At 39.4% G+C, this 26727-nt stretch overlaps 2 protein-coding genes across 8 annotated transcripts; both read right to left on the bottom strand.

Moving 5' to 3' along the window:
• Nucleotides 1–3000: 3000 nt before the first annotated feature.
• LOC108603619 (diacylglycerol kinase theta) lies at nucleotides 3001–19313 on the bottom strand. 4 transcript variants are annotated; one of them, XM_017992571.1, is made up of 16 exons: nucleotides 18360–19313; nucleotides 12795–12874; nucleotides 12528–12630; nucleotides 11456–11562; nucleotides 11306–11390; nucleotides 11044–11244; nucleotides 9262–10701; nucleotides 8563–8856; nucleotides 7754–8502; nucleotides 7403–7632; nucleotides 7185–7333; nucleotides 6848–7117; nucleotides 5825–6110; nucleotides 5226–5382; nucleotides 5062–5169; nucleotides 3001–3869 (listed from the first exon to the last, which is right to left on the bottom strand). In XM_017992571.1, the coding sequence occupies exons 1-16, from the start codon at nucleotides 18469–18471 to the stop codon at nucleotides 3627–3629; spliced, it is 4614 nt and encodes a 1537-aa protein (XP_017848060.1). In that variant the 5' UTR covers nucleotides 18472–19313; the 3' UTR covers nucleotides 3001–3626. The 4 variants fall into 4 exon arrangements, with proteins under 4 accessions (XP_017848060.1, XP_017848061.1, XP_017848062.1 ...); XM_017992572.1 differs by having other exon boundaries at nucleotides 6938–7117; XM_017992573.1 differs by lacking the exon at nucleotides 9262–10701.
• A 3256-nt stretch (nucleotides 19314–22569) lies between these two features.
• On the bottom strand, nucleotides 22570–26698 carry LOC108603021 (AP-1 complex subunit sigma-2). 4 transcript variants are annotated; one of them, XM_017991421.1, is made up of 5 exons: nucleotides 26568–26698; nucleotides 26202–26380; nucleotides 26036–26144; nucleotides 25839–25976; nucleotides 22570–22641 (listed from the first exon to the last, which is right to left on the bottom strand). In XM_017991421.1, the coding sequence occupies exons 1-5, from the start codon at nucleotides 26568–26570 to the stop codon at nucleotides 22636–22638; spliced, it is 435 nt and encodes a 144-aa protein (XP_017846910.1). In that variant the 5' UTR covers nucleotides 26571–26698; the 3' UTR covers nucleotides 22570–22635. The 4 variants fall into 4 exon arrangements, with proteins under 4 accessions (XP_017846910.1, XP_017846907.1, XP_017846909.1 ...); XM_017991418.1 differs by lacking the exon at nucleotides 22570–22641 and adding an exon at nucleotides 22659–23113 and having other exon boundaries at nucleotides 26568–26696; XM_017991420.2 differs by lacking the exon at nucleotides 22570–22641 and adding an exon at nucleotides 23757–24796.
• Between the last annotated feature and the right edge of the window lie 29 nt (nucleotides 26699–26727).

Raw genomic sequence — 26727 nt, 5'->3', positions numbered from 1 at the left:
GCGCAGTGGAACATCCGCGTGGCAGACACTGCGCAATCATCCCATCCCTGGTGTGTTTAAAGGCAGGGGAAATGATCTGCAAATTACCGCGCTGGAAGCTTGGTAACCGGATATGCTCATTTCCCCTACCTTTGATTGTGTGTACAGGGACGAGATGTTTGCGCAGTCGCACATCCGCGTGGCAGACACTGCGCAATCACCCCATCCCTGGTGTGTGTAGTAAAGGCAGGAGAAATGATTTGCAAATTACCCAGAAGAGTTAACAGGTAACCAGGATACTCTCCCTTCCCCTGCCTTTACTTGTGTAATGTGTGCGGGACGAGATGTTTGCGCAGTCGAGCATCCACTTGTCAAACACTGCGCAATCACCCCGCCCCAATTTAATATTTGTGTGTGTGTTGTATGTATGTGTGAGTCTGTGTGTGTGTAGGAAAGGCAGGAGAAATGATCTGCAAATTACCGCAACTCTCGAATTAGAGCCAGGTAGCCGGATATCCGCATTTCCCCATGCCTTTACTTGCGTATGTGTTTGGATGAGATGGTTGCGCAGCCGAACATCCGCGTGGCAGACACTGCGCAATCACCCCATCCCGACCCAAGCAGCTACAGCAAATGCTACCAAGGTACACACATGTATTTTCATTTACTTTCATACATATGTATGTATGTAATTGGAGCAATGCCTGCATTGGTGTCTAACCAAGGACATAATGTAAAATTAGTTATAAAACTTTTCAAAATTTGTTTTATTAATAAGCGTTTTGAAGTTGAAATTGTAGTTTGGGTTTCATTTTGTTTCTTCTTCTTTATCTTCATCATCTTGTTCTTGTTTCTCTGAATTTTCATTCAACGGGTTTAGCATCAAAAAAATTCATTTTTGTTTTTAGACAAATGCAAGTGAAAGAGTTACATGCCCCCAAAAAAAATAACAAACTGTATTTTTGGGCACATTTGTTTTCATCGCTTGGAAAATGCATTCGTTTTCATATTTTTCATATTTCTACAAACAGTGGAGAAAATTAATACCAATTGCACAATCCAAATCAATTAATTAAAGCCCCATTCTTATTTCATCAGGCGTTATACGCAAATGCTTAGAGCAAAGACGTACAATCTCTACCAATCTCAAATTTATAATACCAATCTCTAAAGGCAAAGCCTTGGCTAATCTTTTCGAATTTAGTGCGTCCCAATTAGTAATTTCATTTAACTATGCTATGCAATTTGCAGCAATATTTGTTGTAAACAATGCTTCGTAGTAATTTTCTCGCAGCTGCTGTACATATGTATGTATATATCTTATTAGAGAGTTTGCAATGCGTTTTAGTTTTTTGTTTTTTTCATGTTGTTTTTTTTTTTTTTACTTTTATGTTTCATGGCCGAGTAGTGTTAGCCGCACTGTGGCGCCACCTAGTGTTGGTCGGGCGAAAGTTACAAGTGCGACAATTGTTTTTGTTTCTTTTTTTTTTTTGTTTCACATCGAGTTTGTTTATGCTTTAAATTTTAACAAACAATTCTTAACAATTCAATTTTGTACTATATATGTATGTATATATATATATATATATATATTTATATATATATGTATATGCTTGGTTTTACTTTTTAGTTTCGGTTTTCCTTTTTTTGTTTTTAACTTTTAATGTGCGCTTTATTTACGCATATTCTTTTGTGCTTGCTGCATTAGAACTTTGTTGTTAACGGTATCACTAAACTGTTACTTTCTTGCTTGTTTTACGTACATAGGAACAAAACGATAAGGAACATAATTGAACTTGAGAATCAATACAACATTTGCCAGACTATTGTAGAGTGTGAAAATTTAACATTGAATAGCGACAGTGACAGCATACTTTCACATTTATATATACGTATACGTAATATTTGCGTGTTGCGCACAGTTGTGTGTGCGCACACCTGCTGTAGTTGTAGTTGTAATTGTAATTGTAAGTTATAGTAGACACATAAGTTTTCGACTTGTTGCCGTTGCCAACAAGCTAAAGTTGAGTTATAGTTAGTTCTTGAGGTTAGAGTCGAGCTGTTTGAGTTAACGCACTTAATCCAGGTCTGAGGATATTATGATAACAATGATTGGGACATAAGCTACAAATTTGCAGTACAATTTCGTGTACGGAGATTTCATTTTGATTTGAAATTTTGATTTGAGTTCAAGTTTAGCCTATACTATTGCTCCTCTGTATTTCCATTTCTAATTTAATCTAATGTGCGTGGTGTTGTTGGCGGTGGTGGTGGTTGTGGTGTGGTGTAGGTTTGTATGTTTATGCAGGTCAATAAGCACGTTAAATCAGACGCTCGCTATACCATATTCAGAAGTCCGTGTTATTGGGTCCGGCGTCCGCCTCGGCGGCATCTGGAACCTCGCCCACGCTGGGTGGCAGGGCCAGCGATAGCGGAGGATTCGCCGAGCCAGCGACAAGCATTGTGGGCTCCGTGTTACGACGCTTCATTTTGAGTTTGTTCTTTTTCAACATGGTCGCCTAATTCAAATGAAGGTCAATATTATTATAGTTTTTGTTTTGGTTTGTTTTGTTTTGCGATTAATTGAAATAGAAATGAAGCGTCCGAAGCGGAGGTTAATGTTTGAAATTTGAAGAGCAGATTTTGTTATGAAATTTGGTTAATAGTTGTATATGTTGTTGTTTAATTGTGTGCCAATATTTATTCATATTGTACGAGTTTTGCAATTGTTATAAAAAATAAGAGATGTTTGAGAGTGAGACAGAGCAATATAGAAATATATATGTAGAGTAAGTTAAGACAAATGAAAATTTGGCATTTATTTGAATATATTGCAAAACTAAATGATTAATTTTTATTTTAAAATGGTTTGCTGTAAATCAAGCAAAATGCAATAAATTTAATTTGAATGCATAGTTCAAAAATTGCGTCTAGTAATTTGCAAACAATAACTAAACTAATTAAAATTATAACAATTATAATATTAATACAACAAAATAAGTAAGAAGAAATCAAAGTTGCTTATCATAGGCAAGAAATTAAAAGTGTGTATGTGTTTTGTGTGTGTGTGTGTGTGTGAGTGCTTCTACATACATACACGGCTATGTATGTGAATCAAATACAGCTCTAAGGCAAGTACAATATGTATTTAAATTTTAACTTCAAAAGCGGTGGTCACAGTAGTGTTGTTGTTCTTTTTGTTCTTTGCTATTTGTTGTAAGTGCAGAGTGTTCTTTGTGGTGGGTATTTAGGTGGTTCGGCGCAGGTCTGCTCTAAAAAGTTTTACAAGTTTGCCTACTTAACTCGAAATGCTTCATTTTATTTACAAAATATTTTTTATACTGTTAGCTGCAGCTTATGCAATTTATTCTATATATAGCATGGATATTTTTTTTATGTATGTTTATCGATTTGCTCTTTTTTTTTTTGATTGACATTTAAATACGGAAGAAACGGATAACAACTATATGCTTAACTTAATTGGTTTTGTATATTTTGTAGATTTCTGTAGGTTATTCATGGACTTTCACTCTTGCTATTTACTATTACCGCGGCTGCTTAAGTTTGTATATGTTTATGTTTAATGCCTATGGAAAAAAGCAGGAGAACCAATATCGCAAACCGGAGGCCAATGATGAGGCCATGCTCTATGTACTGCCAAATGCCTGTGTAGGCAACGTGGGCACATCCTTATCACCATTTTCAGCAGATTGCTGCTGCTGCTGTTGTTGTTGTTGTTGTTGCTGCTGCTGCTGTTGTTGTTGCTGTTGCTGCTGCTGCTGTTGGGATTGTTGAGATTGTATAGATGATACCGAAAGGCTTAAAGCCGCTGGTGATATATGTGGTTCAGTCAAGCGACGCTTGCTCTTCGTTTTCTTCAGCATGGTGGCCTAAATAGCATAAAACACACATTGTCAAAGCTGACATTCTCAACAGCAAAGCCACACAGTCACACACACACAGGTATTATTATATACACACATACATACGGCCATAAATAGAAAAGAAAACTGTGTTTAATCACAGTCTAAAATGTTTAGCTGAATCTTTACATTTACAATTTGCTGTCAATCTGTTAATTTATAGCTACAACTGTAATTTCCATCTTATCATAATTTGTAAATGCAAAAATATTGACTACATATGTATTTTGAATTGATGTACAAGGGTTCTAGGGATTTGGGTTTGGCAAGTGCTCTCTACATGACATACAATAAACAAAGACACACGCATAAACAGTTACAACTAATTGAGTTGCTATCAATATATATATATATATATATATGTATTGATATCTATGGGAACGATTAAAATTGATAATTATCAACAATATGATCAAACGAAAAACAAGGACAGACAAACACGTGTAATACACTTGGCAGCAATTGAATATTGATTGTGATAGGGAAGGGGATCAGGTCGTGGCAACTGATTGCATGCTTGACTTAACCAACACAAAATCTCACTCATACACACACATACACTCAGGCATTCAGCTGGCCATACATAAATTATACAATTTCATTATTTTATTAGTTAAACAAATTTGCTCAATGAAATTATTGTAATTGTGTTTACAGATTCTTAAGCATGCATCATTGCCATTTGGTTTCCTTGCAATACATATTTTCATTCAAACTTTTGTTTTGTTTTGTTTCATGTTATGTTATATTATGTTAAGTTATGTTGTAGTATTTAAATCTTCACTGCAATCTCAAATTTGTTCAACAGAATTGAAATTAATCACATAATTAATTAGAGTAATTACTGACAATTGAAATTCAATACAATCATAATGCTGTTGTTGTTGTTCTTATTGGATTAACACGTATAATATTTATCAAATGTCAAGTTGAATATATATAAATAGTTGTATTTGTGGGTTCTGCACATTTTGTGTGTAACAAAAATAATAAATAAGAAATCTTGTGCTTAAGTATGTACAAAGAAAAAAGCATAGTGAGCGGTTTAAACAAAAAACAATTAAAAGTAACAAATGAAAAACAAAGCATTCATGCGTTAACAACTCAACAGTTTAAGCATGCCTTTCTAATATTAAGTATACGCGCAGTATTCGCTTACCTTGAGTGCGGACTTGAGAACGACCACATCACCCGGACTTTGTATCCAGGGCTCGCCATCGACTTGCACGGGCATGTCCGTGTTTAAATGTATCTTGATGTGACCACCCTATATGATAAGAAATATTTAATAAACAAGTCCAATGCTGCGTATGTGTAATTTACCTGTGCAATGCGCATGGCCGTACGTATCCCCGACTGTATTTGTCCCAAATGCACCACGCCTGTAACGCCCACAACCTCCAGCATACCATCATAGTGATTGGGTGTGCTGAACTGATCGTCCTTATCAGGTCCCCAGGGATTAGCGCCACTGCCCCAGCTAAATATAGGATATAAAACAAATTAACAAATGGCTTCAACTAAATTACAATAGATTTATAACTAATTGTAAGATCCAAAAGCTAACGAAAATCTAAAAAGTTCGAGGGAGCGACGGTGAGCCTCAAAGAATTTTTTTATTTTTTATCAGCAAGAGAAACTAAATCAATTTGGCTGTATACGTTTGGATGCGTGTCCAGATCTCTGTCTCAGATAGTATTAGAGTTTAGAAATTATAAATTGCGATCATATCTATCATATCATCAGAGAAAACATATAACAGACTCTTAATGAATGATATTTTGCAAGATTAATCTTCAGGTCGCTCATTTAATGGATTTATTTTGAGAAGATCAAATTCCAATTGCAGAACAACAATTTTAACTGACCATAAATAAGTTTACAGCTTTTAATTTACCAGCATGCTTTGTATTAGTACTTACCTCAATATATTTAATATAATGATGCCATCGACGGGCGGAAGATCTACTACTTTGCCATCGACCTCCAGGCGCAACTCCTTCTGCAAGTCCTTGACCGTTTTGCGTCCTACAATCTTGCGCAAGCCCATCTTGACATAGTAGCCCTTGTTGCGCAATCTAGAATTGAATTGATTGGGATTCTCCTCGCGTGCATTGTGAAAGTCCAAGCAGAGATCGGCATCGATGCCAATGCCAAAATAATTGTTCATAACAAAGATCTGTGAGTTGTCCTCATTCTGGGCACCACCTGCATGAATTTATATAACATTAGTAAATTTCTATAGCGCATCAAGTTGGACATACTAGAAACGCACATATTGACACATGACATCGAACATTGATATATACAACACATCAAGATATTATACACGGCTTTACCCATGACTGTACTTATTACAGTCGTACCAAATTTAATTGAATATTAACAAATTCTTTGGTTGTACTTACGTATTGAAATACACATACTATATAAGACTTAATTTAATGCACTGCAACTGCAAATAATTATTTAAGTTTTAAGTTTGAACTAACAGCATTTATCATCAGCTACCAAACTTTGAAAGGGTTCAACTACGCTATGTTCTAAGCTACTGAGCCTTGGACTCAATGCTCTAAGGACGGAAGTAGGTTGGTTTATTTTTTTTAAGTTAACGGACTTTAAGTAGGTTGTGCTAGGGAATCGATTTAATTGGAATTGATTCAATAGACTGTAGCTAACGTAGTTATCAAAGCCGTTGTTGTAGTAATATTTAATTATTTATAACAATTACATAAACACAATAAGTAGCTAAATTACAGCATAAAAAACAAATTAAATCAAATTACAACAGCTTGTGGTTTGGATGTGGGAGGAGGAAGCTTGGCTTGAGGGCTTACTATTTAAAATAGATATTTAGCTAGGTGGAGGGGGGCGGGGGCATAATATAAGTTTAGACAGTGAAACGCATAATAAAAACTTTGAAGAATTTTGAAACATCAAATGACCTGATATATCACTCGATGTCAGAGCCGGTAATTGATGATGCTGATTTGTTTGTTGCGATAGATGTGCTTGGTGAGCCTTCTTCTTCTTACCGGTTGTTTGTGAGGGCGCTTTCATCGCCGGCTCTTCCGGCTTGTCCTCCGGATGGAAGACAACAGTCCAACGATCCAAGCGTATCTCCTCGGCCTCAATAACATCACGTAGCATATTCAAAGGATCCTCACCGCCAGTATAACCAGAGCCCCAACAAAGAACACGTGCCAGATCATTGCCTGGCAGTCGGAGCATATTAAGTATAAGCAGGCTCTCTATAGATAGACTCACAAAGTTGTGTCTTACCTGTGCCTAGTGGAACTATGGCGCACGGTGGGCTAGAGCATTCCGAGTCTTGTCCAACATTGTCCAAGCATTGCAGCACCCAACCAATGGTGCCGTCTCCGCCACATACTAAGATCTTATAATTGGTGATTTGACGGAATACATAAAGGCTAAAAGAAAACCAAGAGCAAGCACAAGTTACGAATTAATTCAAAGAGCGTCTAGTTCCAATGCATTACCCTGGTAATGGACCGCCGTTATCTAAATCAAACACTTGATAGGGATTCAGCAGTTTCCTAAAGCTCGAAATGAGCTCTAGACCCTGACAGCCGCCAGACTTGACATTGACAAAAACGAGCAGTGGCCTCACATCCGAGGGAACCATGCTGGGCTCAATATTGGGCAGCAGCAGTACCAATAGCTTCTTATCCTCAATGATCGTTTCGCGCAGATTGTAAAATGCGCGAACCTGCAAAAGGATATGCGTTTAGCATTCTATTTCTTAAAGGCTTTCTCAAAGTGTACAAATCAATTGAATTGAATTTCAACACAAATTTCTTTTACATTCTAAAATACTATTGATCACTTACCGCCTTTTGGGCATCCTCAAAAGTAAGCACCACGGAACCGTATTCGTAGTAGATGGGACCGATGCTAGTGAACTTGTTCTCATCTGTCACATACTTGTTGAGGATTTGCTCGTAGTTGCGCTGCGAGAGTCCTGTGGGCAAATTTCCGACGAAGAGTGCGATATTGGGTCCATGGGGATCCTGTTTGTGCTGCATGTAGAAGCGCATGAGCTCCATTTGGCGTATCGAGTCCTTGCCCAGCTGCTTCATAATATCCCAAGGTCGTTCGTTCCAGGAGAGAATGCGCTCAGTGACTCCACGATCGAGCAGCACCTCCGAGCATCTGTAGTCCTGTATTTGGTTATCTTGTAGTCCAAACTTGTCCAGCGCATCGCGTATCAAGTCCTTAATAACTGTGGTGTTGTCCACTGGCACATTGACATATGGATCCTCCAGCGAGCATTGCAATTTTCCCGGATAAACACGCACATGGCCTTTGTCCTTGTCGTGAAACCGCAAATACATGGCCGGCCGCTTGCCCTCGACGTGTGTGAGGTTTAGCACTGGCGTCGGGTCCTGCAACGGAGCATCCTCCATGCCAGGAGCCGCATACAAATCGGTTAGATAAAATGCTTTTGGATCGCGCGTGATGTGAAACGCGCGCAATGCGGTGGTCAGCAGCTGCTCCAACGTATACGTGCGCTGGACGATTATGGCACGGTACTGTTGGCGCCGGAATGAGTTGTTGCCATCGAAGACCTTGATCATTTCTGCAAAAGACAAGCATATATATATATATATATAGGAATTGTCTAAACTAAGCTGCTTACCAATATCCTTCTCTTCACGTTCCTTTTCCTTCTTCTCGCGATCCTTCTCCGACTTGTCTGACTTGTGGCTTGAAGAGTCTGGACGATAGTGTGTGGAGTTGCTGGAGCCAGGAACGCCGCCACCACTACCACCACTGCTGCCGCCAGCTTGTCCCGAACAACTTGGCCCACCGCCTGCAGCACCGCCGCCACCGCTACTGCTCATGCCATGCGAGGACTCGGCCTTGCCTAGTGACTCCTCATCCTTGAAGCGAGGCGCATCGCCACTGCTGAACTCCTCCGATATGCTGCGCGCTGGAGAGGCACAAGAGGATAAATGTTACTAACAGTCGGGACGCATACGCACCAGATTTTGGTTAGAGTGAGCAATGAGCATGCAATTGAGTGAGTGAGGATTAGTCGCTGTGATTACTATGAGAGATGATAGCTGGCTTAGTGAGTTTAGTAGCTGAATTAGTGGATTAGTACATATACAATCAGAAATTATAAACGAATCAGAAAACGTAAGCAACAAGTGGTTAGCACAAGACTAGAAAACAAATTCCTGAAACCAAAACGAATCTTTAGCCAGACGAGCACTGCATACTGTGGAGTAGACAACGGTCGGCTTGGCCGCAGTAGTTGCTGTTAGCAGGAGTTTACGTAAACGAGCTTTTTTTGTTTTTTGTTTTTGTAACGTGTTCATGGAACGAGCTTCACCTCTGCGCTTTTGGTAGCGCGGCTTGCGCCAGCCGGCGGACAAGCCGCGCACGCGACGTAGGAATCGTCCCAGGGCATGCTCGCCATGCTCCACATCGCTGGCACGGGAGGCATCGCTAATGTCGCCCGCAATGCCATCGCCCGCGCTATGCGGCCGATCGTCCAAATAGAGATCGTCATAGTCCACATCGACCACATCGTAGGCATAGGTATTAGGTTCGTGCGATTGGCGTGGCGAGCTGAGCGTATCAAAGTTATCGTCGTACACCTGATAATTGCCATCCTCATCCTGTATAGTTATCTCTATGTTCTGTGAGAGTCTGTCCAGGCTGTAGTTGCTCTTCGTGCCGCCGCCCTTGGGCGAGCGCTTGGAGCGACGTCGCTGGAACAGACCACGTCCGTACTTTTTGTAGCGTGAGACGCCCGGCTCCTGGAAGCTCTTGCTGCGTCCCACGGGCGACAGCGGCGTGTTCGCTGACACTGGCGCTGCCGAGGAGCAGTCGCTGGAATTGGGTGAGCTGAGCGAGCCGCCCTTATGCTTGGGCGCACTCAGCACAGGCTTCGGCTTGAGCTTGGGCTTGGGCTTGGCAGTCTTTGGGTTGCGGCTCGGGAGAACGCTTAAGGCTTGTGCTGCAGGCGCCTGCATTGGACCGGGGGCGGGACCAGTGGCAGTGTTGCGGCGCGGATCGGAGTTGTTCGAGGTATTACTATTACTACTATTATAGCTAAGGTTGCTAATCAGATTGAGACTGGAATCGAGATCGTCCGTATTATCGGACGTCTCGTAGCAGCTCTCACGCGGCACTGTCTCCTGCTCCTGCTCCAGCTCCAGCTCCGCATCGCCATGATAGTCCGTCTCACTGACATCGCCACGAGCGACGCGACGCGTGGAGCGCTTGCGCAACGAGACGTCACAGTGATCGTACTCATCGCTCAGCTCGCCGCCGCTTATATCACAGACACCACCATCCGCTTCGTCGTCTTCCTGTTCTCCCTCGCTGTGCGTGGCATCGTCGCGTCTGCGTCGCTGCGCTTGGCCATGGGCAAGCTTGCGAAAGAGGCTGGTGTAGAGCAAGTGTATCGAGGAGTTGCTGGATGGTGATTTTTGTATGGGCACATTGCTGGAATTGGTGGTCAGCTGCAGCGCACTGTCGCACTGCAGCTCGTAGTCCTCATCGGGATCGTCTTGTTGTTGTGACTGCTGCTCCAGAGATTGGCTCGTCTCGCCCACTGTTAGCGAGGGTGTGGGTGAGACACAGAGCGAGATAGAGCCACAGGATGTGGGCGTGGGCGGCGTTGAAAGTAAAAAATGTTGCTTTGATTGCTCAAGTCGCTGCCTGTGCAGCTCGAGCAGCTCCTTGAGACACAAACCCGACCCACCAACGTCACCAGCCGCCGCCGCAGCAGCCGCAGCTTCGGCTCCAACGAGCTCCGGGCTGGCTGCCGGTGCGTTAGCGACGCAATCAAAAACCAAAAAAGAAACGTTTAAAATAACAAAAGATAAAAGTAACTATAAACATAAGTTGGACGAAATTATGAGCGAGGACGGTAAGAGAACTTAAACTGAAAATTCAACTTGAACTTGAATTGAAACTGAAGAAAGTGTTTGTATGTGGCTGTTTGGAGATGATGGCTTAGTCCATGGACACAACATCAAGAGCTGATGGGGTGATTGAGCTGATTGTTTGATTGATTGATTGATTGATTGACCGTCTGACTCAGTCAATAATGAGGAATATCGAGACACACTATTGAAGGAATTAATTGTACTGGTCTACTTACGACACGAATAATCGCGCACGAGCGACGTCTTCGACTTGACCTGAACGCCAATGATTGCCTCGATTGGCACCTCAGTACGTGGTATGGACACTGAATGCGGAGGTAAGTAGATAGGTTGTAATATACCAAAATTACATTCGGTTGGCAGGTACATGCGACATCCGGCGTGCGTGGACATGCCACACCACTCGCAGCGATAGCCTGTTAATCGTATATAATTAGTAAAAGCTACAGACAGAAGGTCATCAAGGCTAACACGCACCTGTGAGGCATTCCGACGACCAACAGGTTTTCTTGCAGTAAGCGCACTTGGACGTTGATGGAAGATTACCCTCTCGCCAATGGTGCTGTAATTATAAATATATATCGTATATAGAACATATATAGCGCAACGAGTTATATTTATATTCACTTGATGTTTCACATTCAGCAGCTCCTTGCCCGGCACATATGTGGCATTCTCGGTGCAGTCCGGCACAGCAAAATCTTGGCACTCAGTATGCGCGAAATATTCGCAAACTGTAAATAGTATTTAACATTTAGTTGATTGAAAAATAATAAATAACGCTGAGATGGTTTACAAATCTAAGTATGTCTGAGCTTAGCCACTCTAGACTTATATGAAATTGATCTGGCGCTCAAAATTATATGTCTGATAAATGTGTTCGGCTACTTTTGAATTTATATTGAAAGATTTGCCCTGCTGTGTCTATAAATTGTCTATACAAATTTTACTTTAGAGCTGTAAGAAAATAGATTACGTTCGTTTATTTTTAATATTTTTCTTCACCTTTTTTAACATATAAATTTTCTTGTTTTTTATACACAGTACGATCTGCTTGTTCATAAGCTGCTGAAATCGATATTTGTATAGCTCCAAAAGTATTGTAATTTTTCTTCCAAGTAAAAATAATCTGCTTGATTTTGTAAATTTATCGGTGGAAAATAAACTCCGTTAAGCAGCCATAAATTGTAATATGAAAATGATGCCCAGCTTTGAGGCTTCAAGCTCTTACCGTTTTTTCTCTATAGATATATAGATTTCGATATATGCATGTATATATGAGAAAACGGACTAACCAAAAACTAAGCCTATATTTTTACTTTTGTGTAATAGAAGAATAAGAATGCATCCAGCTTACAAGTGATGCGCTAGTTATTGAAAATAATAGATCGATTTATATGTGATTATGGACTACTATAACTGCGCCAGCAAATCTAACTTTAAAACGTAAATGAAAACTAGAAAAAGAGCAAGCAATTTTACACATGGTTAAATCAAAGTGTTGCCTCTGCACACAGCGATGGACAACAATGGCCTAGGAAAAGTGAATGATAACAATGAGCTTGAGTTTGACTGCGACAGGAATTGCTTATGAAATTCATGTTAAAATAATGGCAATGGGGACATGCCAGCCATGCGGATGGTGGATGTGGCGTCGGGGTACGAGTCTATGTATATTAAAATGAACATGTGGGCTTACCTAAACAATGCACCGCTGGCGTTTCATCCAATCGCTTACGGCAAACAGTGCAGAATTTTCTCTTGTGGTGTGTCGGCTCCGACCAACAATGGGCGACGGGATTCTGTCCAAAGATATGACAGTTGACAAGTTATACAGTGTGACAATGATATGAACACACACAAACATATGTACAAACTGCTGCAGGAGCAAAAGCAGGAGCAGCAGCAGCAGCTCTGTATGCATGTGTCTATGTATAATTTTCTGTATCTGTGTAATTGTACGCACCTTTATAATGCATGGTGCTATTCCGGAACAGGGCGTTACCACACTGGTGACACATCGTTCATGTATGATAAAGTTGCAAACTGCAAAAGAGAAAAGACACAATAACCAGGTGAGCTAAAAATAGTTTCTGTGCACCGACGTCAATTGGACTGCAAGCTTCTTTGCATTTCGTCCAGTTAGATGTGTATACCAGTTAATATAGTCGTTAAGTATCCCTGCAAGCTTTATGACCGATTTTGATTTTATGCTTTTGGGCCTGGGAAATATTCTACGTCAGTCGGTTAGCTTTTCATTCATACTACAGCTTTGCCATCGCCATGGCCCCTTGTTGCTGCTGGCTAAGAGTTCATGGACGGCAATTTCATTGAAGTTTTCCGCACGCACACGAATGCAAATGCATGCATATTGCACTCGCGCCCACACGCACGCATTGTGAAGGTAAAATTATGCACGAGAGCAAGCGACTGAGCGAGTGAGCGAGTGAGCGAGCGAGCGAACGTCTGTGTCAGTCACGAACACAAAAGCGAAAGCTGAATGCATCGAGAGTTGACATTTCTCCAGGACTCCTGTTTGCTCACTCTAGGCTTGCACTTGCACATATATCTATATACATAGCTTATATCGTATGTATAATGTCTATTTATAGCAGAGTTGCAATAACTCCAGATATTAGTCGAATCTTAATAAGAATACGCACTAACCTAAACAGCAAGCAATCATTTTTACTCTGATATATGTACTATATGTGTTTACTTTTCAAAGTTCAGTTAGTTGACTCCAAATAGTTTTACTCCAATAAAATCTTTTGCTTCGTTCGCTTATTTCAGTGCTCAGGCTTTAGCCGTGTTTTAATAAAAATATGTTGTAATATATTTGATTGTTTGATTATTTGGTTCTCCATGCTAATAGTATGAAGAATTTTTAGCTGTCTCTAAATATTTATAAGAACCTATTTTATATTATTTTATTTTCAGTTCAAAAGGCGAACATAATTCTCTGTTTATGTATATAAACCTGTACATAAAGTGTTAGCATAAAAATTGCATACATCTGTAGCTATGTATAGATGAAAATAGATGCCTAATTGTCTATATTTTTAGTATGCATGTGTACGCAGCTACAAAAAGTGGGGCGCTGACCTGAGACGTTGTAGCTCTGACGTCATGGATGAACTCATAAATTTGTTGCTGTTGTTCTTGTTGTTGTTTAGCCATATGTACTACGATATATATATATATATATATATATATATATATATATATATGTATATGTATATGTATATGTATATGTATTTGTATATGTAATATGTATGTGTCTGCATATAAATAAACGAGTACTCTAAAAGTTTACAGCGCATGTTGCATGCCACCTAGTGGATCATTATTTTTGGCTTAAACGTCACGCAGACACGAAACGAATGCAGGCGTGAGTTAGTATGTATATGTGTGAAATATAATATTAGCCATACATACTATATAGTATAGAAACATAAATTGCATTTGATTGCAATTAACAACGATATATTTAGCATGGAAATTTACCAAGTGCTGGTATTTCAGGTATTTGTGGAGTGCAAATAAAAAATGTTTGCATTTTCATTGGCATTATGTATACCACCAAAATATGCGTACTTGTGTGCGTCTAGCTGTCTGTGTTTGTGTCTATGTGTGCGTGTGCGTGTGCGTGTATATGTGTGTGTGACAACAGCAAAGATAAGCACGCTGAGGACGCATGGGAAATTTTCAAATGTTGTTCTTTGTGCGCTAATGGGGAATTTCACGAAACTCAACACACTTTTACTTTTACATTTTCTTTGCGTTGTTCTGAGCGTTGTCTCTCATTCTCTCTCTCTCTTTCCCTATTTGTGTATGTGTGTGTGTGTGTGCTGGTATGCCTCTGTGTGGATGTGCGTGTAGCTTTTATAACAACAATAACAAAGGAAACATAAAGCCAAATATCCTAAAAGTACTCGAAGAAATGCGCAGAAAGTTAAACCAAAAGTAGCAGTCAAAGCAAACACTGGCTAGCGAAAGAAATGTTTGAAAAACCACACACACACACACAGAAGCGCACACACATATACATATATTGCCATCATAGTAAGTTGTTGACATGCGTATTACAACAACAAGTATTTAATGTATTAATTGTAAAGCAAGTTATTAAAAGTGTTGGCTGCAAACTGTTGCTTAAACCAATTTCATATTTCATTAGTAAATATAGCAATGATTGCCAATTTATGTTTGTGACGCACACACACACACACATACACAGACGCATACACTTGAACTTGACCAACAACAAGAACAATCAGAGCAATGCCATTGCGAGCAAGTGACGCAAATGTTAAACAAAATCGAATTTCCAGCGAAAAGGTCAACTTGGCTAAAACAAAATCATAACACAAGCATGATAAATATAATTCCACAATCAGCTCTCTGCATCGAGCTGCAGTCACGACAGCCACAGCAGCAGATACATAAATGTATTTTTAGTCCTTTTTGGGCTGGAAATAGCATAACAAGATTTACCCATGCACTCAAATATAATTTGTGAGCTGCAAATGAATTTGATTTAATTCAATTCAATTCAATCCAATTGAATCCAATCCCAACAAATGCGCGCTGTTAAAAACATGTTGTGCGTCACACAGATACTCACACACACACACACACACACACACACAAACATATACATGCGTAAGCACATGCACAAGGCAACAGTCAAGGATTTCGCGTGCGCCGTGACTTTCTAGATGAATGTGCTTGGCTATCAAAGCTACATGTTGACGTCGCCATAGCCGCGCTCACTCTCTCTCTCTCTCTGTCGCTCTCTTTCGCTCATTTGGCAGAGGCAACAATTTGAATTTGCATACCCTGTAAGCTTATAACATAAATAAATTGCTCTAATTAATTACAGTCGACGAAAAGTCATAGACGCTGGCTTTCGAGTTCGATCAGCGTATCTCAAAGTCGTCTAGCCACAACATAACATATACTATAAGAGATGCCAAATGGTTTGGATCAACGCTGGCCTGACCTGCAACGTAAGCAGAATCTACTTGTGGAGCAGCCACCCCTCGCTACATCTATCAGCGCGCATCTGATAGCGACGGCAGCCAAACTGACGGCTACCAAAATATATAGAAAATCTGTTTTTATACGCTTGCTGGTTTTTCTATTATTCTTGTTGTTGTTGCTTGACGCTTTCATTATGTTATGCTATGAATGAACAAGAGCGACAAGAACGCCAGCAGCTATGCCCATGTTGGCTTTGAGCAGAGGGCAATTAAACGGTTTCATCACTGAATCCCCGCCAGCTCCCACTCACATCCACATCCACATCCCCCACCCTTATACGCATGCTCATGTCCATAGCTGGCGCGCATATGCCATTCGATTTTTCGGTTCCGCTAACAACACCGACACATTCATTGGCGGCCATTGATGACGCACTTTTAGCCCTTCACTGCGCTATCGCTGAGCACTTATAGCCATAAGTACGGGGCTATAGCTACAAGTATGTAGCTTTAGCTTTGGCCGGGGCTCGGTCTGTATCTGTGTATATGGAAATGCAGCCGGCAAGAGCACACACAGATACATGCGCACAGGCAGAGGCAGAGGCAGAGCTGCACATTCAATTTGGTCCTTATGCTCACCTGCTGTTGCTGCCGCTGCTGCTGCTGCTGCAATTGAGTTTGACGTGCGCTTGCCCCTGCAACCCTTGAAAACCAATTGAAACGTTGCCTGCAGCTGGGCAGATATACTATATAGCTCGAGCTTTGCATGCATGTATATGTGTGGGTGCATGGCTGAGAGTGCATTGCGACCTAGTTTCATGCAGAGAGCTGCAGAGAGCGAGCGCAGGCGAATGAGCGAGCGAGAGAGCTGCATAGCAACTGAATTTGAGGGGGCGAAGCTCTTGTTTTCTGAAATACTCTGTATATTTGGAATTATACATACGCCTTCGCACTTACACTGCGAGGAAAGCTTCCTCGATGCAGAAGCCCAGGGTAATCCCAATGTCAATCCCAACTTCCATTTGCACGCACACACACACACAAACAGGGGAAACAGTCCGAACTGAGCTGAGCTCAAATTGGCAGCAGTACTGAGTATTGTGGCTTTCGCAATTAGCTATATGCAACTTAATTAAAGATGCGTTTCATGCGCATTTGCCTACGCAGCGTATACGTTATGCTTGCGCCCGGGGCTGTGCTATAAAAATTTCGCTGAAACTTCACAACGCCCACACACACACACACACAGATGTCCTCTGCATTTGGACTACTTGTTGTGCAAGCAATCACTTCACTGGAAATGCAATTATGCTGAATGTATTTTTAGCCAAACCAACGTTGGCGTATAGTGCAACAAGAGCTTTCCTATGATTTACGCCGTGCGTATGAAATGCAACTGGGTTGCAACTACGCTCTAAATTCAATTGACTTGTAGATTCCGTGCAAAAAGCGTGTGGTCGAACAAATTCGCCCAATGGTATTGCAACGTCATATTCTATGAAAAAATCTGTGAATATTTTCCATAGCGTAAATACAAATTTAGAAAGTGCATTGTAGCAACTTTGTACTAAGAATCAAGACGAGCTTAGAAATCTACTGGCTAAAAGGATTCATCTTATAACTATACTTTCGATTGGAAATTTGCTTAGAATTTTCCATAGATTACCATCTAAGCAAAAGCGACCCGCCCTAGAATACAACTTTAGCGTTTAGTGTATGTACTTAAGCATTTTGTATGTATTTTGTGTACATAAAAGTTGAGCGAAACATTCACGTTATATGCAATAATTATAATAATAGCATCAATGGCTAAAGCAGCTCAAATAAACAAACCAACGCTGGCCGCTCAACACGCTTACAATTGGCAGAGGCAAACAAGCAATTGGCTCGCGTGTGCGTGTGCGTGTGTGGGGGAGCAAAAAATAGAAATAGAAATGGAAATGGAAATAAAACTAAAACAAATTTTGATAGATTTTGTTTGATTCGATGCGATGCGATTCGATTCGATACTTGCGGCCACTATAGCGCCAGTTGCCAGTTGCCAATTGCCAATTGCTTGGGCGCACGATCTGTGTCTATGACGTTGTTTGGATTTGCGTTCGCGTCATGGCTGCCGTTCGCTCTTTGCAATAAGTTCAACTGCGCACACTTCGTGCCACAAATAGAAACTGTTAATGATGTTGCTGATGATGATGATGATGATTATGATGATGCTGTAGGTTGCCAAGGGGAGGGGAGAGTGAGCTTTTTGGTCATGTGGAGAGCGTACGGATGCAATTTGTAGGAATCACACGAACTACATGTTTATGGCATTTGAAAATTTATTTTCAAAACAAGACAATTTTATTTTTATATATTTGCGTTCGCTTTTCAATGATTTGCGCTTCGTTTGCGCGTTTAGTGTCATTTAGTGCTCATTAAATTGCACTTGGCACTTTGCACTTGCCTGTGCCATTAAAAAAAGATAGCCTGGTATTATCTTGCGATAATGGAAACTTTAGCTTGATTTATTGATAAATTAAAATTATGGTTATGCTTCAACTCACCCTCGCATATGTAGCCCTGTTGGATGAGGCCCCAGAGTAGATCCGAGCAGTGGTGACAGTAAGTTGGCTTATGAAATGTCTTCTTCACGAATGAATGCCCACCATCCGCCATTTTGTTTTGTATCCTACTGCTTAACTTCGAAAGTTTCCGGTGCGTCCTCGACGACGTGCTAAAATGCGGAAGGGGTGTATCTCTGGTCTGGGTTGGGTCTTGTGATTGGCACGGGATCTATCTGGTGCTAACTACTGTTGTTGTTGCTTCTACTATTGTTGTTGTACTGCTTGTTGTTGTTGTTGTAGTTACTATTTTATATTTTATTGGTGTTTTATTTGTTACTTTTACTTCAGATGGGCTGTTGCTGTGGGTGGCGCCTGCCTGCGCTCCTTTATATTTGTAATTGTTTTTTGGCAAGCCAACTAACTGTAAAATCTGGCGCGAGCTAAACCGCAGCCAGCCGAGGCAGTGGAAGATATCTTGGGCTTGAGCTTGAGCTGTGTTGCAGTTGCAGTCGCAGTTGCAGCGTCAGCGCCAATGAATCCTGCACCAAACAGGGCGTGCAATAATAGTTGTTGAGCTGACTTTGATCTCGACTGGCTTGGATCACTGTCTTTGCTGCTGTTGCTGTTTTTGTTGTTGTTGTTGTTTCTACGGCTGCTACTAATTGGTGTTTTAGTTGCTGTTGAGGTTCTTGTTGTTTCTTTGGCTGCGTCTCCGGCTGAGTCTGAGTCTGACAAAAGCGATGACAAATGGACAACGAAGACGACGACGACAAAAATGACGACGACGGCTGCATTTTCATCCATTGGTCAACGGAGCTGTTGCTTTTTATCCAGACATTTGCTTGCCGGAATTTCGCGCCACCTAGCGACTTGACTTTTTAGTTTCAGTTGTAGTTCTTTTTATTTTTGTTTTAGTTTTAGTTGTAGTTCTGCTGCTGATGTTAGCGGCTAAAACTGTTATAAATATTGTTAAAATTCGGTTTTATTTTTGGTTTTTGTTAGCTTTGTGCGTTTGCAACTTTAGTTTTAGTTTTTGTGTGTGCTTCTGTTGCGTTTGAAGGCTACGTTGTCATTTATACATATATATCTAGTTTCAATAGTTCTCTATCTGTGTATGTATCTTCAGTTATTGTTTTTGTTTAGTTTGCTCTGCTTGTACATTTTTATTTTATTTTATACGTATCAAATTGGTGGAGTGCTTGCTTGTTTGTTATACTTTATGATTGTTTATTTACAATTAAACTGTAACGGTAACTGTAACGGTAATGGTAACGGTAACTGTTGCTTCAAGCGCTGCACTAAAAACACAAAACACTTTTTGCATATAACTTTACTGTGAATTGTTTTCAGCTGCACACATCATATTTATTTTTGTATGTTTTTCGCGCCTCTATGACCGAGCAGCAGCAGTGAAAATGTTGGAATAATACGCGAACTGAGCATGGAGCATGTTGTGCCTGCTGTTGGCGCTGCCTACTTCTTGTCGGATGTCGATACGTGGGCGCCGCACCCCCGAAAAAAAAGCGGCAGGCTATAAAAGTTTCGAGATAACATAATACGTATAAACGAGCGAAAGTTTTGTGGCCCGAGAGCGCTGTTGGCCAAATGTGCGCACGCCAAAGACAGAGAGAGAGAGAGAGAGAGAGAGAGCAGTGAGAGTGGTGAATTTGTGGCGAGCAGCAATTACCCGTTATTTGAGCAATTATACCCTTAACCGCCCAAGCACGCACTTACGTACGTTCGTACGTATGTACGTAAGTATGTATAAGGAAAGCAGTAAGCAGCAGCATATAATAATAAAACTGGCAAAAATATGATATCAACAGCGTGTCAAACGAAAGAGAGTGCGCGCGTGTGAGCGAGATGGAGATAGGGAGAACGCGCGTCAGAGAGCTGCAGGCGGCTCTCCAAAATTTGAAATTGCATTTAGAGCTTTTGCTTTTTGCACAAATTTCATTACAATTTTTAAGCTGCAATATATTATAAATGCACTGGCAATGCACAAATGAATATGCTGGTAAAAGAGCACACACCCCACACACTTGTAAGTTTATGAAATAAAACGCTGAAAAGTATGCTTCATTGAGTGCGGGCTTTATCCTTGAGCTCAAAGCTCATGAACTTGCTTTTGATGACCACATAGTTTGCATTCTCTTTGTGTTTGACTTTTTAGCAAACAGCCTGCGTGTTAATGCATGTGTGTGGGTGTGTGCGAGAGTCTCTGTGTCTGTGCCTGTGTGTGTGTGTTTGCATATGAATGGAGGGTAAAGCGACGCCCACGCAATTCATTGAAGCTACATGCAATCAAGGGCAATCACCGTTACTTGACCATTAACACACACAAATATCTAATAATAGACAGCACTCTAGAAATTTTCAGCCTTATGACAGTATTCAAAGGAGCAGCAATTCTAGATGTACATATACATACATAGATGTATGTACATATGAATGTATGTATAGCCCCCAGTGTGGCCCACTAGCATTGACGCCGTTATCGTCGCTGTTGCTGTTGCTGCTGCTGTCGTCGTCGCAACGTGGGAGGTTTAATGTGTTCATGTCCTGGTCACCAAACGACATGCGCAGTGGCCAACTCACCATAGAGCGCTGACAGAACAAAGTATGCGAATGTGGCCAAGTTGAAGGATAAATCACAGCAAAGGCAACTATTGTCGCACTGAAAGCTATTATTGAATTAAAACTACAACAAAACTAATTGTTGTTGCTCAAATGTCTCATGCTCAGCACACTGTTGTATTAATTTTTTTGTGAAATCAATTTGGAATTGAAATACTTTTATGAATATTGCAGATGAGCTATGCGAGATGTGTGGCAGCCGAAAAACTGACTCGGCTACTTACAAACGCACACACATACACTCATACATACGCATACGTATGTATGTATGTTGAGATAGAGGCCGCATGAGCGAATCGCAATAGATAGAGAATTTTTTTCTTGCTGCCTTGTCTGCTCCAATGCTTTGGCTGTATGTGACTGCCACACATAAAGTTTATTCCTTGCCACTCACTAATACACATATACACACACCCACACAACTTCAACACACACTTGCACAAATATATAGCCATAAAGTCCTTGAATATGTGTCATTCATTATATATATTTTTATTATTGCCAAAAAAAAATGTATAAGTATATTTTTGCAAATTAAGTTTAGTGACTTTTGCTGGCGTACTTTGCACATATGACAACGTAATTTTCACACACACACACACACACAGCACAGCAGCGCAAAATTTATGTACATAATACACACACACACACAGATATATATTATATATATAAATCTTTTTGCTGGACAAAGGCTGGCAAGACGTCTATTCAGTATTTGCACAAATTGTTGATCTTTTTTACACAAATTTTCTTTGCACTTGATTTTGCAGATCGTCACAGAATTTTCACTGCTGCTATTGGCTTTGAATTTTCCTCGTTTTCACTTGCGCCCTTTGTGTGTTAGGCATTAGCATTTGCACTTGATTTTCATTTGGATTTTATCGTTTGATTACGTTTGCGTATCGCGCTGCTTTCGGTATTGTTTTATTCTTTTTGGTTTATGGAAAATTTTCACTATTGAAATTGTACAAGTTTTCAAGTTTTTCTTCTGCTTTTCTTGTACATTATTCTTTTTTCACTTCGGTGTGTGGTATGTGCAAATGAAAATTTTCTTCTCTGTGTGTGGCAGAGTCTGCCCCGTAACGTACAAAGAGCACACACCTAATGGTTTTGTGTGTGCTTGTGCCTCGCTGAAGACGATGGTGCGCTCTGACTGGGCCTGGGCCCCAAAACTGTTCCACTGCTCACTGTTGAAATTTGGCGGCCGCACTCAACTCGAATATCCCATTGGCAACACTGGGAAAATAGCGGGAGCCATACAGCCAGAGAGAGAGAGAGCTCACTCACGCACACAATGACTCTCTCGCTCTTTGGGGGCACTCTCTGCATTTCACACTCCCTTTGCGCCAGACAAGCGCTCTGCTGCCATAAGTGTTCTTTTTATTTTTGGCCAAATAGTGAGGAAATTTTGAAACAAAAACTCGTATCAAACATTGAACAGGTACTTATCGATTTATCGCCCATATCGATTATTTGATAAGGTTAATATTAAAATACTTGCCTTGTTACCATTTTCATTGCATTTAAAATTAAATTACTTGCATAGCTATTTATTTATATATGTAAGTTTTTATTGAAATTCTCAAATGTAACAAAAGTCTACAGTTGAAAACTAAGCGCCATTTTCATAGATGATCGTTTACGACTGTGAATATATGAAGATATTATTTATGTGAACAATATGCATACAACTTATAGTTTAATTATAGCATAGAAATATAATTGAGCACACAGGTTGATATAGTTTACTCGCATTTGGTAGGACGTATAAATGAATTATCTAGTATTAGATTTATCCAGTTTCGGCTTGTAGACGGATTCACGGTACTTTACAATGTTACAACAATGCTTGAGACGCAAATTGAATTTGCGTTTGGTTAAGGTTGATTAGTGGTTAAATGAATAATCTACGAGTACAGTTGAATATATAATATTTAAGTGGTAGCTTGTTTTTTGCTAAATACTTAATTTAAGACAAAGACATTATACTTTTTCGGTTATGTTGAATACAATAATAAGACGCAGACAGTTAAGGCGACTTTGAGGTTAAAATTATGCGATTTGGTCGTTATTTAGCCAAGGCCATGATCATCAAAGAAACTTTGCGGTGTTTCGTCCTGTAAAATTGAAATTTGTTCTTCATTATGATTGCCAATATCTTACTTCAATGCAGGGACCAACAAAATGTGTTTATACTTGCATTATACTACAGAAATAATAAATATATTGGCAGAGAGTGAGACAGATAGACAGAGCGAAAGTTAGAGAGACTAGCATTTAACTAAAGAGCTAGACACCGATTGGGCAAGCAGTTTTAACAGGTGGGCAAGATAGTGTTCTATAAATTGATATAAAAAGTTTAATGAGCAAAGCAACAGTTAGACGGATAGAAGTAGGCGCTGTTATTTTAAAAATTATGCATCGTGCCAACTTTAGACAATTAGAATACAAGTACCAATCACAATATTTATATATTTTTTTGTAGGGGTGGTCACTATTAACTAATATAGTATTTAACATTAGGTATACGTACACCGCTATAACCTTACCTCTAGTTGCTTATTAAGTACACATTGTTTACATACAAATACAGTAATTTTGTCATTGTTGTGTTTTTTAAAAATACGTAGTTTTTGTTTTTTTTTATTGAATACAAAACACACAAATTTGGCTAAAATATACAACACACATTTACAGAGAAAGTTATTTATGTATATAGGTATATATTTTATATAAACAATTTTGGTTGTTATTATTATATACTACTAAGTAAATATATGACAATTTCCGTTTTGCATAATTTTGGTTTTTTTTTTATCAAGACTAAAGCTTTTATTTTCTATGTATTGCTTGGAATGATCTTCTAATAAAGTTAATTATTAACTGAAGAGAATCTAGATCAGATTGTAGGGTATTATAGTTTTGCATGAACTTTTCTCAATACTAAAGGTGAGCAGGGCCAACGCTTGGATTTGATTTTAATATTACTTGAAGTAGCCTCACTTTCTGGCAAGCACTAAATGCATTTTGAATGAATAAACGAGTTTGAATTGTTTCTTAGTGCTTCAAAGCCGTGAGTTGTAAATTTGTTGTAAGTGCTCACTACTGCGATATGCTGCAACTAATTACTTATGTATGTGTAAGTGAAATAGTGTTTGTGTTTGTTTGTGTAAGTGTAGATGTAGGTGTAGGCGTGCAAGTATGTGGGCGTGTAATATAAACTACAATCTATTTTAATTTCTTTTAGAGTAGTCCAATGTCTCTTAAAGTGCCCTCAACAGCTTCGTCCTGGAGTACAGAGAATAAGATCAATGAGAACAAGAAGAGTAGATACATAGATAAAGGAGTAATAGCTGTGAGTGTGTATAAGTGTGTGTGTGTTAAGTTTGAATGTAAGCGTGTTATGTTGGTTTTATTTATGAAAATAAGTAAAAACGGCACAGCATTGTTTGCAAATGGTTATCTGTACGTCTGTTTGTTGTTTGTTTGTGTATGTTTATTTGTATTTGTATACATGTCAGTATTTAAAACAGCACGACGAGGGTCTGGCGCTCTGGATGGTGCAGCTCACAAACTACGAACAAACGAAGGACTGCAGCGCACCAACTATGGTAAACGGCAAAAGCGTTGCAATATTTACAGCCTTGCTTTGGATGACAATCAAAATCAAAGACTTTACAACTCTTGGCTCACACAGACTGTCCTACCGACTATTATTGGTTTTTTTTGTTAATGATGTGTTATTTTTTTATACACTGATTTAGATTAAACTCTGATTAGTTCAGATACTCATTGAAGTCCTTTTGGTTGGTGGTATTAACATCAATATATGCAGTGGCGGGTAGGGTAAGCGTTAATAATAACAAGAGAGAGGGTATTATGGTTACACATTTAGATATGATGTTATATATACGTATATATTTGTATGTTTATCAATTATTTCTGTATATACATAAGTTAGTAAAGTGCTACAAAAATACGTAATATAATTTGACACAAACATCTACAAAGATCATGCAAAACAAATAAGGATTTTTTCTATTTATATTAATACATCTTTGACTACACATTAGTTAGGAAACAACACAAGAATTGTATTATAATAATTGAACTACATTTCAATGGCAATTATACATAAATATCGTTTGGACGGAACTAGGCTGTTAAGTGTTCTCTATAGGATTCACAATTATGGCAAGCACAAAACTTAAAACTCATTAAAGAAATTCTCACAAATTAGTTAGTTAAGTTTGCTGTTTGCATTTCTTAAACGTTTGTCTGGTTGGCAAGTTGTCTTGGAACTTAAATTGAGGCGCGCATTGAGGCATGCAATGACAAGTATAAGCGCAAAATATAATCAAAAATAGTATGTATGCAAGTGTTTGTGTGTGTTGTGTGCTTGTTTACAAACATTTTGAACTTAAATTTACTAACATTTCATTTCGCTTAACACACAAAAACACAATAAAGAAGAAAATAAACAAAACATAAATACACTAACTTATTAAAAGCTATTGAAGCGAGTAGAAGAACTTTTCTTGCTATTTTGGTGTTCAATATTCAGTTGTTAGATGTTTATAAGTATATAAAACAGAGTCGATTAGTTTCGTTTGCACAAATTAGAGAAAAGTAAAGAAGGTCAAACATAAGTACAGAAGAGTACCAAGTGATATGCATGAAATGACTTTTTAAATTGTATGGAAACAAACACTAAAATTAAAAACCAGAGAGTAGAACAAAATACATATAAATGTTGAACAATTAACAATATCGCCGGCATACACAGTTCATATACATATGTGTGTATACGCATTATAGATCATATGTCTCGGGTGTACTGACCTCTTGTAGCAGATCCTGAGAGGCAATTGCTTTAAGCACATTTTTCTTAGATGTCTCTTGAATCTCGCCACCAATTAGCAGCTCGTCCAATATGAAATAGGCTTTTTCAAAATTGAATATTATATCCAATTCGCAGACCTGCAACACATGCACAGTCAAAATAATTTACTAAATACCTATGTCTTTCAGTTACTTACGCTGCCAAAATACTTATCCAATAGTTCTACATAGCGATGTATGATTTCGAGGGTCAGCAGCTCGTTGTCATTCTGTTCAATGGCGCAGCAGAAATACAAACTGGCATATCTGGAGTGACACAGAGCTTAAATCAAGTTGCCCTAATACACTAATTTATATACATACCGCTTGTAGACAATTTTGCAGTCCTTCCATTCGAGAAACGAACACATCTTGGGTTTGCGTGCCAGTATTGTTGTTACTAGTTCGCGTGTAATCTTCTTTTTGGTCTTGTCTGGATAGGCCATATACCATTTTTGGAGGCGCAGCTTGCCCTGTCGGCTGAACAGCAGCATGAATAACATCTGTATGAAAAATGAACACAGCTAAGTTATTACACGCATATGCAAACTTGACTGCAGAAGCCATATGCACATGCACTAATTCGCCTCAAATGGTGACTCAGTTGGCCAACACGGCAGTAAAAATAAGCGTTTAAGCCACATATTACACTTTTAAGCGAAAACTTTTTAAAGATTTTATTACACTGACCATTTTGACAACTGCAGCTTTAAGTCTTTATGATTTATAAACAGCTAGACTACAATTATTAAAAAAAAAATTGTAAGATTTTCACTCCACACATAAAAATGGTTCTGCTTCAATCAATTGTGTCATTCACAGGTGATATCAGCAAACAGCTGATTGAATA

Source organism: Drosophila busckii, chromosome 3R (assembly GCF_011750605.1).
Source record: "Drosophila busckii strain San Diego stock center, stock number 13000-0081.31 chromosome 3R, ASM1175060v1, whole genome shotgun sequence".
Classification (NCBI taxonomy): Eukaryota; Metazoa; Arthropoda; class Insecta; order Diptera; family Drosophilidae; genus Drosophila; species Drosophila busckii.
The sequence above is the reverse complement of the archived record's forward strand: the minus strand, read 5'-3'. Positions and strand labels throughout refer to the sequence as shown.